The following is an 18,004-nucleotide window of genomic DNA, read 5'->3' on the forward strand; positions in this document are numbered from 1 at the left end:
TCCAGGCCAGCCCGCTGCAGTCCTCTGGGCACCTCTCACGGACACACTAGAGAGGCGTTCGCCCAGCCTCCTGTTAGCTGGGAGCATCCTGAAGACAGGGGGCTTGTCTGTTTGGTTCACTCCTGGACCTGTGGTGCCTAAAACAGCCGCAGACACAGCAGGCACAGATGGGAAACGCAGCGATGTGGGAACGGACCCGACCCCATGCAGGCTACGCCCCCCCTAACAAACAGCTCACAGTGGTTAGGGGCAATAAAGGGAGTGAGACCCAGGAGTTCTGGCCAGGGAACCTTCCAAACACCCTGCCACCTCTGGTACTGGGCTGTGCAACACCAGGTTCGCCAAGCTCAACCCACAGACTCCTAGGGTCAGTGACAGCAGGACCCTCTGGACCCGCCCATCACAAAACAGATGACACAACAACACCCAAGTCACCCCAGTGGCCGTCAAGGTCCTCAGGCACTCATGAGCAGCTAAGCAGCCCCGACAGGGCGGCACTTTGGGCAGGAGCCGGCCTGCTCTACCACATGGCTCCTGAGGCATCTGCATGGGGCGTCCTCTGCTATGCAGGACAGCACAGTCACTCCGCCTTTCCCTGTGACCGACAGACACAGGACTGGGATTCCCATGTGACAACTGCCCACTGTCTGAGAGTAAAACCCTTCTCTTAGGAGCATGTGAAATGCTGCGTCACCCCTGACACTTCCCGGGAGACACCCCCGCCATCACTTGCCGTGACCTGCCACGCATGGCCTTCCACACCCGGCCCCACATAAAGAGCACCCTGTACCCACACCGGACAGCTGTTGGCAAGGCTCTGGTCCTGCTCGGACAGGCCCCTGGAGGAGACCACCTTTCCCAGCAGCAGGTTCCAGCACGGCCCTGTCTCCTGTCCCAGCAACCCGTGGCAGACAGGAGACCTAACCACGGTTCAACAGCATATTGCTCTGGGCATACAAGCCCCGTGACTTAGCCTGACCCTTTCGCAGATCAAAGGGTCCTTTTTCTCATTATCTTTAATAATCCCTGCTAAAAGTATTTGTCCCTAAGGACATATTTTCCTGAACCGATCTAAGAAGTAAAACATCACAGCAACACACCTACCAGCGAATGGTCTCCAGACCTCCAGGCCACTTCTGAAACCCGGGACACAGAAAGCAGCAACCAGCCCCATGCAGGGTCCTGCCAGGTGGGCTTACTGACAAGTGTCTGAACTTTTCTATGCAGGGTTCTCAGCTGGGGACAGACAGGCCCCCAGGGGACATCTGCCAACACCGGGAGACATTTCCAGCTGGCACAACGGGGGCGGAAGGGAGCTCTGGTCACCTAGTGCGCAGACGCCAGGGCTGCAGCTAAGCATCCCACAGGCTGCAAACAGCAGGAGCTCTCCAGCCCCACACGTCCCCAGGCCCTCGGTGGCCTCCATGCAGCCTCCCTAGGACGGCGCTCTCCGACCCTCTGAAGACACGGCCCTAAATAGAACAGGAGGAGCCAGCTCCGTTCTGGGACGTTCTGGAGGAAGGGGAGCTGGGGAAGGGAGAACAGCTGAACGTGCCTTCGTCTTTCCTGCGCGGCTGTGTGTGTGTTAAGTCGGGGGAAGCAACCTTCTCCTTCTGCACTTGACTGCAGGCTCTGTACTGGGCACCTCAGACTGGTCCTGACAGAGAAATGACTTGAGGTTACAGCTTCCTGGGACAAAACACAGCAGACCTATGTTTGGTCTGTCTACAAAATTCTTGACAGCATATGGCTATAAATAACACAACACCTGAATTAAAATGCAAACGGAAACCAGGGCGCCCAGCCACACCAATGCAGCACGTGGCGTCTGGGCTGAGAGAGGCCATCGTGTCCCCGCTCACCATCCCTGGGGAGGCCTTAAATTGGCGGGGGCTCACCGCGGGGGAGACCTCCTGACTGCTGTCCAAAGGCCTCTGAGGCAAATGCCCAGGAAGAAAACACGGACGAAGCCAGTGTGCTCGCTCTTCCCCATGTGTCCCCAAACGTGTTCTCTGTCCTCCTTGATGCTCCGGGGGGGGATCCTGGGCACTACAGCCCTGGAGTCAGCAGGAGCCCCCGGGGGGGGCAGGAGAGAGCCATGGGTGTTACTCCTCCAGCCTCACCCCATGCCGCACCGCTCTCCCCCCATGATGCCCCCGACCTGCCCTGGGCCCGAGAGGCTCACAGTACCACTGTGGGGATCCAGCCCTGTTGCTTCTTCGGCCCAGCTCTCTGTAACTGCTCCCTTCATTAAGTTATTTTCCTGTAAAGACTTTGTGGCTGCATTTGCATCCTGCCAGGACCCTGAGTGATACTGCCAAGAACACTGAGGTGATTCATAAGAGGAAAAAAGAAACCCAGAGCCAAAACGAAATGAAACCATTCAATGATGCAATGAATCAAAGAAATGCAAATTAAAACATGATGGCCTATCAAATCAGCAAAGATAAAAAAGGAAATACACACTGTTGGCAAAGATTTGAGAAGACACACACAGTGCTATTGGTGGGGATTCGGAAAGGAGTCATTTTCAGGGGAGCAATTTTCCAAAAAGCAGCAAAATTCATAGAGAACAAACTTGCCCTCTGAGCCAGCAACTCCACTCCTGGCACCTGGTCCTCAAGGACAGATCCAGCAGAGACAGCAGGACGACACGGACCCCGGGAGCCCCACTTGGTAATTCACTGCCTCTACTGTGTGTCCATTCTGCATAGTAAACATGAGTTGCTTCTGCGATTTGTTTTTTTATTTTATTTTTTAAGATTTTATTTATTTACCTGAGAGAGAGCAAGAGAGCACAGAAGGAGAGGGATAAGCAGACTCCCCGCTGATCAAGGAGCCCCACATGGGGCTCGATCCCAGAATCCTGGGATCACGACCCAAGCCGAGGGCGAATGCCCAACCGACTGAGCCACCCAGGTGCCCCTGAGATTTGTTTTTTTAATGCTACTATTAAAAAGTTCTAAAAACGTATTTTTGTATGGAAAGATGTATTTACGCATAATTAAATAAATAATTCAGGCCATCAAACAATATATAGAGGTGTTGTGCCTTTAAAGAGCTACATGATGAAGGGGCGCCTGGGTGGCTCAGTCATTAAGCGTCTGCCTTCGGCTCAGGTCATGATCCCAGGGTCCTGGGATAGAGCCCCGCATTGGGCTCCCTGCTCGGCGGGAAGCCTGCTTCTCCCTCTCCCCCTCCCCCTGCTTGTATTCCCTCTCTCGCTCTGTCTCTCTCTGTCAAATAAATAAAATCTTTAAAAAAAAAAAGCTACATGATGCACCAAATAAAGTCTAAAAGGTATACACCATTCCCACCCCGGCCCATGGCTGGGCTTTAAACAGTGAATCATGATGTCATTAGGGCTGTGTGGTTGTTGTAGGCTTTCTGGGCCTGGGTCGGCTTGTCTCCCATGACACCTGCTGCTTCCTCTCACCCAGGAGCCCATGCCCACCTTCTTAGAGGCGGGACTCTGAGTCCCCAGGGAGGTATGAAATCACCCCCGAGGACAGGAGCTCTCGTTAGTCATGAGATGAATGACTCCTCTAGCACATGGAAAAGAACAGGGCTGCCCTCAGAATGATGTTCTAAAGGCATAACAAAATATGCAGGAGGACAAAGGATGAAAATACCAAAATATTAAAGCAGTGACAGTGTGATGTAATAGTATGTGATTTTCTTTATCGGTGTAATAACAAGATCTGGCAAGTCTAACAATACGGTAACCCTAAAGCAGCAATGGGGCACATGACAGACCAAGAATCTGTGATAACTGTGGGGGCGCCTGGGGGACTCAGTCAGTTGAGTGTCCTCCGACTCTTGGTTTCAGCTCAGGGTCATGATCTCAGGGTCGTGAGATGGAGCCCACGGCAGGCTCTGTGCTCAGCAGGGAGTCTAGGGGAGATTCTCCCTCTGCCGCTCCTGGTGGTAGCGCGGGTGCACACTTGCACTCCATCTCTCCCAAATAAATAAATCTTAAAAAAAAAAAAAAGAAGCTGGGGGCGGGGGCATCTGGGTGGCTCAGTTGGTTGACTGTCCGACTCAATTTTGGCTCAGGTCATGATCTCAGGGTCGTGGGATCGAGCTCAGTGGGGAGTCTGCTGGAGATTCTCTCTCCCCCTCTTCCTCTGTTCCTCCCCCAACTTGTGTATGCTCTAAAATAAATAAATAAATCTAAAAAAAAAAAAGGAATCTGTGACAACTGTAACGGAACAGAGAAACACCTGTGACTGTTCCTGATGACAGCAGACATTTGTTGCCTACCTTCATAATTAAAGGAAATGTTCAATTTCACTGAAAGTTTAGGGAAAATAAGCAACTTTCTCCTCAGCTTCACAGACAGCCAACTTCTATGCATGACACCAGGGTAAGAGCCCCAGAGAGCATTAGAAATGCACAGATAACCTAGTTCCCTCCCCCCAGAGGCTCAGAGATGAACCGAAGGCCAAACTGCTCCACCAGTTAGAAAACCAGGTCCAGAACCCACCACTGGCCAAAACGCTGCCATTTCCACGCCACTGACCCACTGGAAGTAGGCCACAGGGTCAGGGTAAAGAAGAGGGTCTTGGGCTGGGTTGTTGCCTCCACCCTGAAAGTGATTCAAAGAAACTAACCAGCATCCTGGGCCGTGGAACGCTCTGGCCACCACCTCGGACTCAGAAGTGCCAGTGAGGAAGGAAGGACCTCAAGAAGTGTCTCTGAGGTCAGAGGACACCTATACTCTCTTCAAAGCTGGAAGTGCAGCAGACTGCTCGTATCGTACCCATAAGCCCCCAAGTGAAGCACAGCAAACACACTCCACAAAATGGGCTGACCTCTTGGACAAAAGATGAGCACACTGAATACAGCGACACATCAAGAGGAGTCTGCACCATGACCAAGTGGTGTTTATCCCAGGAATACAAGGGTGGTTCAACATATAAAAATCAATAAATATACTATGTATCATTATCATAAAGGGAAAAACCACATGATCATCTCAACAGATTCAGAAAAGGGATCTAATAAAAATTCAACACTCCTTCATGACAAAAATACGTCACAAAGTAAGAAGAGAAAGGAACCTCCTCAACCTGATCAGGGCGTCTAGGAAAACCCCACAGCGAGCATCCCACTCGATGGTGAGAGACTGAAGCTTCTCCCCTAAGATCAGGAACATGACAAGGGGCACCTGCTCTGGCCCCGCTGACTCCACAAGGTCCTGGAGGTCCTACCAGGGCAGGTGGGCAAGAAGAGATAAAAGGCGTCCAGAGTGGAAAGGAAAAAGTAAAACCATCTTGAATCACAGATGACTTGATCTTACATGCAGAAAGTTTTGAGGAATTCATTAAAAAACTATCACAGCGGAGCGCCTGGGTGGCTCAGTCTGTTAAGCGTCTGCTTTCAGCTCAGGTCATGATCCCAGGGTCCTGGGATCGAGCCCCGCATCGGGCTCCCTGCTCAGCGGGGAGCCTGCTTCCCCCTCTCCTGCCTGCTACTCTGCCTGCTTGTGTTCTCTCTCTCTCTCTCTGTCAAATAAATAAATAAATAAAATCTTTAAAAACACCAAACCAAAAACAAAAAAACAAAAAAAAAAACCAAACAAAAAACTATCACAACTAAGAAGCAAATTCTGCCAGGCCGCAGGACACAAAAATCAAATGTATTTCTATATAGTTGCAGTGAATAATCTGAAAATGAAATTTGGAAAACAATTCCACTTACAATAGCCTCAAAAATAAAACAGGGATTTACTAAAAACAGTACAAAGCTTATACATTGAAAACTAAGAAAGATTTCTGAAAGAAATGACAAGTCCCATGTGCATGATCAGCTGATGGACACTGGAGTTTTCTCCACGTTCTGGCTAGCATACAGAAAGCTGCTCTCACCATTCCTGTACACCTTTTTTCTGTGAACATGTTTTCCACTCTTGGGTATGCCCTGGCAAGTACCACTGCTGAGTTACAAGGTAACTATGGCTAACCTTTGGAGGGGCTGCCAGCCTGCTTTCCAGAGCGACTGCACCATTTCACATTCCCGCCTGCAGAACACGAGGGCTTCAGTCCCTTGACACACTTGCTAAGGCTTGTCATCACGGTCTGTCATTTTGATCACAGGCGTCCTAGAAGCGGTAGCTCAGTGTGCTTTTGATCTGCCATTTCCCCAATGACCTTGAGCATTTTTTCATGTGTTTACAGGCCATTTGTCTGTCTTCTTTGGAGAAACATCTATTCAGACCCTGTGCCCACTTTTAAATTTTTATTTCATTTTATTTCTTGAGTTACGAGTTCTTTATACATTCTGGGTATAAGTCCCTTAAGATATATGATTTGGAGATATTTTTTCCCATTTCACTTTCTGAACGGTAACACAGCACAAAACTTTCCCAACTGAATGCAGTCTATTTTTCTTCTGTTGCTCATGCTTTAGGTGGCGTATCTAAGAAACCACTCACTGCCTAACCCAAGGTCATGGAGATTTACACCTACACTTCCTTTCAAGAGGTTCAGTTTCTGCATTCTACATTCCCATCTCTGGTCTAGCCAAGTTAACTTCGGGGTTAGCTTTTGCGTATGGTGCGAGGAAGGGGTAAATCATGTTTTTGATGAACTGGTCAATACTGAAGGAGGACAGTGAACCAGTTGAAGGTTTTCACAAGTGGCAAATGAAGGGGAAAGGAAATTAAGCATTTATTCTGTTCTTCCTCCTTAGTCAATACCACTATAGTTAACCAAATAATTGCTATGGGGAAGTTTTTCTTCAAAGAAGAACTCCAGCCCATGAACGAAGGAATTAGGCTATGATCATTCTGCATTCTCTAGAGAATTAGTGGATCTAGGCCATTATGGTTATAAAGGGCTGTTGACATCACAGAGAGAGATGACGGAGTGTTATGAGTGTCCTAATGGAGAACACACCCCAGCCTTTGGTGTGAGAGGACTGAATGTGCATGGGATCAAGGGGCCAGATCTAACTTCCCATTTCCAGCGCACAGAGGGGACAGGAACATTGTTACATGACTCCAAAGAGGTGCAATCAGGAAACTCCAGGAAACTCTCTAAGACAAATGACCTGGTTTCTTCAACAGACTGCAAGGGAAAAAATAAAGAATGAAAAAGAAATTTAAGAAACAAATCAGCTAAGCCCAATGTGGAGCTTTATTTGAATCCTGATTCAAGTAGATAACCACCAAAAAAATTATGATGTAGAATTATGACAACTGGAAATTTAACACAGTATTTTGGGATATAAAGGAATTACTGTTAGTTTCTTATGTATGAAGATGGTTTGCTATTGTAGTCATTTTTTTTTTGAAGATTTTATTTATTCATTTGAGACACAGAGAGAGAATGGTTGGGGGCGGGGGGGAGAGGCAGTGGGAGAGGGAGAAGCAAGGTCCCCGCTGAGCCAGGAGCCCGATATGGGGCTCGATCCCAGGACCCTGGGATCATGACCCAAGCTGAAGGCAGACGCTTAATCATCTGAGACACCCAGGTGCCCTGTGTAGTCATATTTTTTAAAAGAAACTTTATATTTTAGTGATAAATACTAAAATATTTACTGAGAAAACAAATTGATGATGGTGGAAATCAGGTCACAAGCAAGTACTCTCTGTTAAACAAACAAACAAAAAAAAACCAACTGCATTTATCATAGCTATGACTAAACAAACACCAAGATTGAGAAGACCAGAGTAAACCATTTCTCGATGTAAAGAGCTGTATCTGGTGGTGTAAGTACAGGAACTGGACTTTCTCCTCTAACGTGTGAGCTCTGCTTCTGGGCTGGGTGGAGCTGTCCTGCCCTTGCTACACGGGGCGGGGTGGGGGGAGGCAGGGGCGCTGGGGCAGGGTCCAGAGTCCACAGCACAGCCAGAGGGGGTCAATACTGGTCCGAGGGTCGGGATGATGGCCATCTACACAGAAGGTACAGCTGGAGGGAGTGACAGAAGTGACCGGCTCTCCAGCCTCCTCCCCCCAACCCCTCTCCCGTTACCTGCCCCCAACACCTACCAGCCCTGCCCGTTTGGTGAGTGGAACCTCCGCATCTGGGTGCACACCAGAAAGGCCAACACAGCTCAAGACACAGGTTTCTAGACACAAACCCTAAGTCTGAACCTCTGTGGCCTCCTGAGCTCCCCAAACCTCTTACAAAGAGGCAAAGGCCAGTGACACAGCCACAGACAAGGGGCTTACTCTGCATGATGAAGCTGCCCCCACTCGGATAGGTCTGTGGGACCCTTGTTAGGTTAGGTTAGAAGTCACAAGTCCTCTGAGCCAGGAAGTCCTCATCAATCCCACACACCCTCAACAGCTACCTGCTGTTTCTTATTCCTGCCCCTCACAACCATGGGGCCACTCTGACCCAACAGGAAGCAGTGAGAGAGACCCAGGAACGACCCACTGGGACAGAGGTCTGGGAAGATAGACAACCTGCCTCTTGCTAGGAGGGTGAAACAAGCTCATGTGCATAGTACAGTTAAGGAGCCCGGGTCATGTTCCCACCAATGCTTGCTCTCTGCAAGCTTAAGAGGTCTTCGGGAAACCACCTCTGTACGACGTACAAAGTTAAAAGCTAATTCAAGAATAAATTCTAAGAGTCTGAACTACTTCAAACAGAAAGTGAGAGCAAGTCACTAAAGTGAATCACTCACATAATTATACATGTTTTTCCCTCTTTCCCTAAGAAGGAAAAAAACAGCCAACTCATCCATATATACGAGCAGCTCTCCCTGGTTCACGGTCTAAGGACTTTTAGACTTCTACTTCTAGAAAGAAAGAAATGCAGGTTTATTTCACTAATGCATTTAAATTCTTCTATTTTCTAAATGGCTACAAGGCAACAGGACTAGCTTGTGCCAAGTATCAGATTCTAAAGGGAATGTGCACAGAGGAAAAACGGACAGAGCAGATCGCGAGGGGGATGGCTCCTGAGGCTGACTGGGGGGCCCCACAGGAAGTCACACATGAGATGACAAAAATGGGGCCATGGCAGTTCCTGTTCAGTTCACCTGGGTCATGGACAATGCTTATGGATATGGGTTACACCGTATCCACAAAAACGATGTTACTGTGTGATAGGAATGAATCAAGTAGATCAAGATTTCAGGGCCTCTCACAAGTGCCCAAAGGACTTCCCCAAGGTGGGAAGGCGGGAAAGGGAGCTGCAAAAGGCAGGAGAGTGGCACCAGGACTGAAATTTGTTGAGAAATAAAAGTGTCTTCCTTGATTGCAAGTTTTGTTTTGGCTCCAAAGAGTGGTGCCCTAGGATTCTCAGAGAAGTTCCCAAATCCAAGACACAGTCTTGGTGATTCAATGAGTGTCTGCACAAACGGGAAGGCACTAACTAACAGAATCTTCACAATAATCCTGAGGGTGAAAACACGGGGCTGCAAGAGCACCTGGGAAGCAAAGATAAAGCACCCTTTGGAAGAGAATTCACAGAGGCCCAGCCAGATGCAGCCGGGAGGAGGGGACCCCAGGTATCAGCCCGGTAGCCGCCCTGCGTGCACCCGCTCACTAAGGGGGCCTCAGTTCAACCTGAGGCAGACAAGGCCTGCCCGGCCGAGCTAGAAGGCTCTCCCACTGCTTCATGGGGCTCACAGCTCCCCTCTCTACAGGAGGGCAGCTGTAGCGAGGTGGTTGCTTCCATCTGAACCCAGTCCTCTCTCACGAGTCCCCACGAGCCCTGGCAGAGGTGAGCACAATGCCCAGCCTCGCGGGCCAGGCTCAGGGTGGCTCTGTTCGGGACACGTGTCCTGACTCAAGGTTCATTTTCAAGGTCCCCAGTGGCTAGCCAGGACACCCCAAGGGACTCTTCTGGCCCACTTTACTGTCAGCAACTCCTCCTCAGGTGATGGAGCAGTCATGATGCACAAACCAACACCAGGAATTACCCTAGGGGAACAGTGATTAGGAGGGTTTGTAATTATAAATGTGCACTTGAGCAGCAGATTAAACGTCAGCCCCCACTTGTTCTGTTTCACAGAACTTCACTACGATCGGCGTGCCTGATCAATTACACACAGGGGACGGGGAGACAGGCAGACGGCGGGGACTGGGACATAGGGACAGTGCTCTCACAGTTACAACCCACGGTGCCAACACGGGAGGGCTGGGAGCTGACTCCACAGACCCCATGCTCCCGCACAGAAGACCAGGAACAAACGTGGCACCCTGGCATCTTCTAGGACTGGGGAGGCTGAGCCGTAGCGGACACTCCCAGGCGCTCACAGGGACCTAGGACACCAACATGCAGAGAGGGGCTGGCAGACCAACCACAAACTGCCCAGAAGAACCTTCCCTCCAGACCAGGTGCAAATTGCGCAGGCCTTCAGACAGAGCCACCACGGAAGCCAGGGCCTGCCCCTGTGAAAGCTTAAATGTCTACTTTACAACAGCAAAGGTATGACTAACATGTCACTGACAACGAATATAATGCCATTGAACACATTTCTAAGAAGCTGTTTTTGATCTTAAGCAATGAACTGGGACGTGCCTAGAAACAGGGCACTCACACACCTTGTTTACTCTCCGGGGACAGTACTTTTGCTGTTCCGAAATCTGTGATCTGGATGTGCATGTCTTCATTTAACAAAATGTTTTCTGGTTTCAGGTCCCTGTGAAAGCAGATTTTGTATATTTGAGATGAAATATTTAAATAGCAATGTTATTACACACTCTTAAGTTTTGCTGAAAACAAATGAACTGATTAAATACTTATAATCTTAAATAAGTAAATAAATACATACATACATACATACTTACAATCTTTATGGACTAACAACCAAGAATGCAAGTCTAGAAAGTTCACACTGAACAAATATCCAACTGCATCTAATGAGTAGATTCAAACTACATTACTTCATAAACGCATCTGCATTTTCAATACACTTTTTATTGAAGTGTAATCCATCATTTTTAACCCATAAAAGGAAGATCTTTGAAACTTATTGTGGTCAGGTAATCATTTCACAATATATATAAATCAACCATCATGTTGTACACCTTTGACATATACAGTGATCAATGTTCATTGTTTCTCAATAAAACCAGAAAAAAAGGTTAAAATGTTAAATTTTGTTATGTGTATTTCACCACAATAAAAAACCATCCGTAACAGCAACAGTAACAAAAGAGCTCATATGAACACTTTCGATTTGACAATATCGGAGAGTTACGGAAACGGAGATCAGAAAGAAGCGCACCCGCGAGCTACAAGGCGGGGACTAAAAGCACAAGTTGGGACAGCCCAGAGCGCCACCGGCCACCAACTTCACCTGGTACTGGGAGGCCCGTGAGTCTCAACATCAGGTGACATCAACTTCTCCTTAGTTCTCACAAGGAGGCCTCCCACCCCTCCAGAAAAGCCCACAGAGCTGACCCCGAGGCCCGGGGAGCAAAGCCCACAGGCAGCTGGTGTGATACCTGTGAATGATGCCCTTGCCATGCAAGTACTCCAGAGCTGACACCATCTCGGCCGTGTAAAACCGGGTGCACGTCTCATCAAATGAGCCAATTTTGCGAATGTATTTAAGGAGTTCTCCATTTTTGGCATAACTAAGACCAAAGTCTAGATATCGCATTGTTAAGGAAGAGCACAAAAGTCATTTTTTTAAGCTAACCTTACAGCCCAATAGGAATACTTTTAATTCATGAAAACCAAAGGTACCCGTGGCCTGAGATAGTGGTCCCTCTTCAGGTCAGACCCTGTCGTGATCAAACCCACAGCCGCCGGGGCTGATAGGACTCCCTGGCCCCAGCCCCAGCCCCGGGCCCCAGGATGGGCTTCTCCCCAAGAACACAATGACACACACCCCTTGGCCTGACTGCTCCTTCTGGACCCCACCATCCCCAAAGGCACCCAAGGGCTCAAGGAAGGGAAGCCACTAGAGAGAGTGGCCAGAGCCCATGGCATACATGCCTCTTAGCAGGCTTCAGCAAGGGGAAGGGGACCCTCCATCCTAATTCAGCCTCCAAACCCGCACCACAGTGGACAGACAGCATTTATTGAGCACCAACTACATTCCATGGTGTGCTAAGAGTCAATTCATATAAAGGTTTTTCAAATGCATGCTCCTGTCCAAGTAAAAAGTAACAAGTCTTATAAGACAAATACCATTTTATTATCTTCTTGAGTCTATCTATTTATTGGCCACCCGCTGGGGAGAGACACAAGGAACACAGGCATCTTTCCCTCGGACACCACTGTGCTGTGCTGTGCTTCTATTCTCCCTTCCCAAAAGGATTACAGACTGGAACAATAACGGATCCCATATGACAGCTTCCTCTTGGAAGCACCAAACATCTGCACCTATAAATGGAAACCTACAGGTACTTCACGGCTCCCTAGCAGCCAAGGGACACAGTGACAGGAGTCCTCACTGTCCTAGGTAGTGGCTCTGAGGGCAGGAAGGGGTGGCCGGCGCTCAAGGTCTTCCATCTGGCTTCTGTTCGCCAGGGCACTGCGGTCTCCCACCGAGGACAGAGTCTGATGCTGCAGGCCAGTGAGGACAAGCCCAGGATGGAAGGGACCAGCGACCAAAGCTGTCCAAACCTGTTTCTGATTCAGTCCCACCTGTGGCCACCCAAGCCCTTCCAACTGGGACAACAGGAACCTGAAGCAAAAAAATACACCTTACTCACAGGGAAGGAAAAGGGTCCCAGCCAGACCCCTTCACAGCTCGCCCTGCTCTGTCTTCTCTGCAGGGAAGGCTGGTGTCCGTGGCCGCCTCCCCAGCAGCCTGCAGATTCTGGCCTGTCTGACCCCAAAGCAGCAGCTTGGCACTGGCTGGGCCAGCAGCCCCACCTGGACTAGCTATGAACCTCAGCACTGAGGAGAGCTTAGGAGCCTGCAGTAGACTTAAGGAGGCTCGGCCTCGGCACAGGCACAGCACCTCCCTGAGCTTCACGGGGTTTGCCCCTTATCTGACCACTCCTTGAGTTCCTGTTTCCTGGGTGAGGGACACTTCTAGTTCTCTGCTCAGCTGTGAAGCTAGGGTGATCAAAGGTTCTGAACATGACAACTGTTGAGGGTCCCAGCTCCAAGCCCGTGTTGTCTCCAACCACACACCTTCCTCATCCCCAGAAGTACTCTCTCACACCTCCTGGGTCCACTTCACATCCTAGAACGTTTCTCCCTCTCTTGGCACAGGCAGTGGCCCAGGGCAGCAAGGAGGAAGCCGTTCTCTCCCATGACGTGGGTGAATTCCTGGAAGGATGAGCGAAGACCAAGCCTGTGATAGAGCCCAGTAAGCTCAATGCCTGTGCTTGGCAGAAGAACCTGGCCCAGAGAGGTTAAGCAACTGACTCAAGGTCACAAAGCCAAGGAGGATCAGAACTGGAGCGCAGCCTCCTAAGGCTTAGAGCACTATTCCTGTCCCCAAGCTGCAAGAGGGGACACACAATGATAAGCAGCCAGTCAAGGTGGCCCCAAAGGTGAGACACTGAGCAGCCATGAAGAAGACTCTTCAATGTCCTCAGGGCCATAAGCAGTGACGGCAGAATGGCGGGGACAGGGGTGATGCAGGAGCCAGGCAGGAGCATACATTCTCTAACCCCTAAACAAACCAACAAGGAGCCCCCTTTCTGCCCTACACGCCTCTAGCTAAGAGATCACTTTACTGCTGCCCCCTGAAGGCGGGACCACTGGGCAGAACCCACTGTGTGTGCTGCCCGGACCCCCTCACCACCGTCTCCTGAAATCCCCTCCCCACCCCAGAACAACTTGTACAGGGGCCATTCCACAGGGCAGACCCAGGCCCTAGGTACTCGGCCAGCAGTCCGCAGCACCTGACCTGGCCTCCAAGCACCCCGCTACTGGAAACCAGCTGGACCCCCCGGCCCCTGAGGTTTGTCCTCCGCTCACCGGCAACACCCTGCCTCCTGCGTGCCAGTCTCTGTGTGGGGGTGACTCGGGCTCAGGCCTCAGAACTCTTCCCTGCTGAGTGCCCTCCAGCGGCCAGCCAGCCAGCCCTCAGTTTGCATGCCTCCCTGACTCCTCACCGAGCTCTGCCAGCAAGCACGCAGCAGCAGCCGGCGCCCACAGATGCCCCAGACGCCAACGCCACACACACCTCCAGCCTGGTCTCTCCCGACTCAGTCACAGCACCCCTGTGCACCCCGACCCCAAGGCCCCACACCCAGGAGCCACCTTGACTGCACTGCCCTTGCCTGGCTCACTTGCAAGAGCCTTCAGTGCAGCACCAGCCATTATCACAGCAAACGGCTGCTCTGCTCCAGCCCCTCGGGGCTCCCTGCACACTCAGAAGAAAATCTGTAATTCCTGCCAGGCTCCAGGGGAGGAGAAGCTGGCCCCTGCCCAGCCTTTTCACTCCACCAGCACAGAAGCACTCCAGCCCTAGCTCCACCCAGGTCTCTGGCCGAAGTCCACGTCCCTGCAGACCACCAAGCTACAAGAGCAGCACCTCCCTTCACCCTCTTACCTGCCCTCACTGCCCTTGCTCCCTCAAGTCTACTCCACGGACACTAATGGTCTGGGTGTGTCTAACTCCACGGAATGCAGACCCCCTGAGGGCTGAGCCTTGGTCACCTTTTCACCAGCATATCCCCATGACCTGGCACTCAACAAGAACTTCTCAGTAAGCAAAAGAATACATTTGGCTGACAGTTGAAGAGGCCAGAAAATGGTGCTGAAGGGGGAACGCGATGGAGCAAAGTTCTAAACCAGAAGAATCTGTGTAGAGAGAGGTAGGGAAAGCCTGGGGGAGAGGGGGTGGAGGGGGAAGCCAAGCCCTTACGGGGACCAGCATTGCGGGGGTGCAAGCTGAGGACACGTGAGGGCTGAAGGGAAAGAACTAAGGCCAAGACTGAGGTTTAGGCCTGAACAAGCCCCGAGGCAACTCCATTTGACAGCTGACCTCTCTCAGGGGAGCAGAAACCAGAAGAGCATCTGCTGGGACTGGGGACAGAGTTGCTGGGGCACAGAGGGGCTGGGGAGGTCCTGGTTGGCAAAAACTACAGGAAAGGGCTGTGGAGTGAGGAGAAACTGGACAGCCAGGCCACATGATGGGAAAGCCCTGGGACAAGCTAGACAACACAGTGTGGCCTACCCTGGCCACCATGGTGCCCTGCCTGCCCTGCTCCCTAAGCAAAGGTAAAAGAAGGGAAAAAACATTGCTCCAGGGGTTAGTGGAGAAATCAGGGAGCAGAAGAAGCAATCAGTGGGGTGTGACAGCCTTGCTGGAGAGCCAGAGGCACTGGGTGATCAGAGCTATCCACAGGCAGAGAGCAGACTGGGGTGGGGGCCACGGGGAGGGCGGAGGGGAGGAAGAAGGGGGGGAGGCTGGAGGGCCTGGGGAGGACAGTGTTCTGGGTACTGTGGGAAAGAGTTTGGGCTCCTGTGGGTGGATCCCTGGACTTCTCACTTGGGGGCTAACCCTGGTAAAGATGTCCCTTCCAACCAAATCCCATACCCCTGGGCCAAAGAGGGCAGAGAGGGGCCCTGGATGCCCAAGATCCTTCTTCCTCCCTCACTTCCCTGCTTTGAGCAGAGGACTTGACACTTGATGGATATTCCAAGGATACCAGTTAGAGGAACAAGGGAATGCCTTTGAATAAATGTCCAGCAACCCTGGAGTTAAAATAATAATAATCCTTTAAATACAATGCTTATGAACAAAAAACCTCAAAAAAGGTTTGTGATGATTTCTTTTGAAGTAACATTCTACTTCAGTGAACGTCAGCAATCCCAGGGGCTCCCAAAGCAAAGTGATGTGAATTCATTCGTATTTAGAATATGCCATCCTTGGGGCGCCTAGGTGGCTCAGTCGTTGGGCGTCTGCCTTCAGCTCAGGTCATGATCCCAGGGTCCTGGGATCGAGCCCCGCATCAGGCTCCCTACTCCGCGGGAGGCCTGCTTCTCCCTCTCCCACTCCCCCTGCTTGTGTTCCCTCTCTTGCCAAATAAATAAATAAAATCTTTAAAAAAAAAAAAAAAAAGAATATGCCACCCTTGTCCTTTCCAGGGAAGGAACGACTTGTGAAAATACACAATGGGGTCATGATTCAACAGTACGGGGTCACCAGTGTGATTTCAGAAGGCTCTGACTGTTCAAAGGATACACAGCTTTTCATCATCCTGAAATGTGAAGTAAAGTTTAACAAAGAACGGGTGATCCAGGCGTGACATCACGTCTCTCTCTCTGGTTACATATGGGACCTTGTTCTCTTTGATAATGTGACGTTTCTCTAGAATTTTAACTTAAAGTAAGAGAAAAGCAAGTTACTACGATTGATAATGGTAAAAAAAAAAAAACTCATAAAGGTAACTGATACAAATTAAAGTTTTTCACAAAACCTACCCACCAGCTCTGTGGTCTCTAAGACCACCAGCGTCCCACCCCTGAAATCAGCATAGAACCTCCAAGTGCTAGGCAGCATGGCAGCCACCAACACATGACCTACCCTGCATCCCAGACACACAGCCCCCTAGACTAAGTACTTACTAGCATATTCCCTTGAGGTTGCCAGTTCTCGGGCCAGGACAACCTGGTTTGGGAAGAAAAGGGGAAAAGAGAAGAGAAAAAACACTCAGTATAACCTGGGCATCGACTCTCACCTTGCAGCTGCCCACACAGGCTAACGTGCCCCCACCATGAAATTACATTTAAATATTTGAAATTACATTCAAATATATTGGTCCTGTGCTAACAAATTTGGCTGGATGTTAATGATGAAGTTAATGTGTTCTACTAAACAGGAAATGCATAGATCAATCAACTGCCTTCAGAAGGTTCTCCATCAGCTGCTAAGTTCCCATGGTGCAGTGAAGTATAGATTCAGGAACATCTTGGACTAATGTAACCCTCACAAACAGTACAAAGAAACAGCAAATAATAGCTCAGATGGGTCCTGGGAATTCCTTCAAAAAATAACTTTTAGAATATGTTCTCAGTATATGTTCATTGTAAAGCCACCCTGAATTTGGGCTTTTTCAAATAACTGTGACCATACATTTCAGTTGATGCTGCACTCAGGTACACTAAGCACTGTCCCTGCCGTCAAGGGCACAAGAAGGCCCATGGGGCTCACAGAGAGCACCTCCCACCAGCCGCACCTCCTGCCCAGGGTGCAGTCCCACTCTTGGTGGACTTTCTCGGTAGCACACCTAAGGCTTGTACTCACATTCCACTGTGGGGACAGAGAGCCAACAGGGCACAGCACAACATGGAAAAGAGATTTCTACATGAGCAACCCCTGGGCACAACTGAGCACCAAGTTCCACATGCTGGATGAGGCCAGTTGGCTGGGGAGCTGGGGCAGCCCCCACCTACCACGGCCAGCTGAGGCGGATGATGCCCCTCCTAAGACAAGTGCAGGAAGGATGGCCTGAGGACCAGAGTGCAGATGGAAACCTGCCCAAATCCTGGGGTATCCCTGGGCCTCCAGGGAGGACCTTCGGAGGCCACAGGTCATGTTCATCCCATTACAGAATTCTCCAGGAGACTCACCAGAAGTGATCCTGGGAAAGCACCATATGAAACATACTGCAGTGATTAAGAAGAATGGGGCTGGATTATATGTGCTCAAGTGGAAAGATCTCAGAGATCTTTCTGGAGGAATACACCTATGTGGACTGTTCTCAAGCACTGGGAGGTGATGGGGAGGGGCTGGGGAAAGACACCCCTCCCTAGGTTATGTGTTTATGAAATATTACATTTCTTCACAGGAGCACGTACTAGCTACCTAGTAGGAAAGGGCAAGAAAAAAACTATTAGAAAGTACTAATAATTGGGTGCCTGGGTGGCTCAGTCGTTAAGCGTCTGCCTTCGGCTCAGGTCATGATCCCAGGGTCCTGGGATCGAGCCCTCCATCAGGCTCCCTGCTCCGCGGGAAGCTTGCTTCTCCCTCTCCCACTCCCCCTGCTTGTGTTCCCTCTCTCGCTGTGTCTCTCTCTGTCAAAAAATAAAATCTTAAAAAAAAAAAAAGAGAAAGTACTAATAATTAATGGGATCCTTTCTGAAGGAGGTACTTAGGAAATCTTTCCGTTGTATGAATTCAACA

The 18,004-nt window shown here is 50.1% G+C and overlaps 1 protein-coding gene across 3 annotated transcripts in view; it reads right to left on the reverse strand.

Annotated features, from left to right (window-relative positions):
• PDPK1 (3-phosphoinositide dependent protein kinase 1) overlaps nt 1-18,004 on the reverse strand; it is an 82,999-nt gene that overhangs the window by 24,917 nt on the left and 40,078 nt on the right. For all 3 annotated transcript variants that reach the window (XM_036083200.2, XM_036083199.2, XM_036083201.2), the window contains 4 exons: nt 16,447-16,489; nt 16,064-16,201; nt 11,409-11,553; nt 10,503-10,600 (listed from right to left, as the gene is read on the reverse strand). In XM_036083200.2, coding sequence (XP_035939093.2) covers nt 10,503-10,600; nt 11,409-11,553; nt 16,064-16,201; nt 16,447-16,489 — 424 coding nt within the window. The remainder of the gene's footprint in view (nt 1-10,502; nt 10,601-11,408; nt 11,554-16,063; nt 16,202-16,446; nt 16,490-18,004) is intronic.

This window comes from Halichoerus grypus, chromosome 6 (assembly GCF_964656455.1).
Source record: "Halichoerus grypus chromosome 6, mHalGry1.hap1.1, whole genome shotgun sequence".
NCBI classification, from domain to species: Eukaryota; Metazoa; Chordata; class Mammalia; order Carnivora; family Phocidae; genus Halichoerus; species Halichoerus grypus.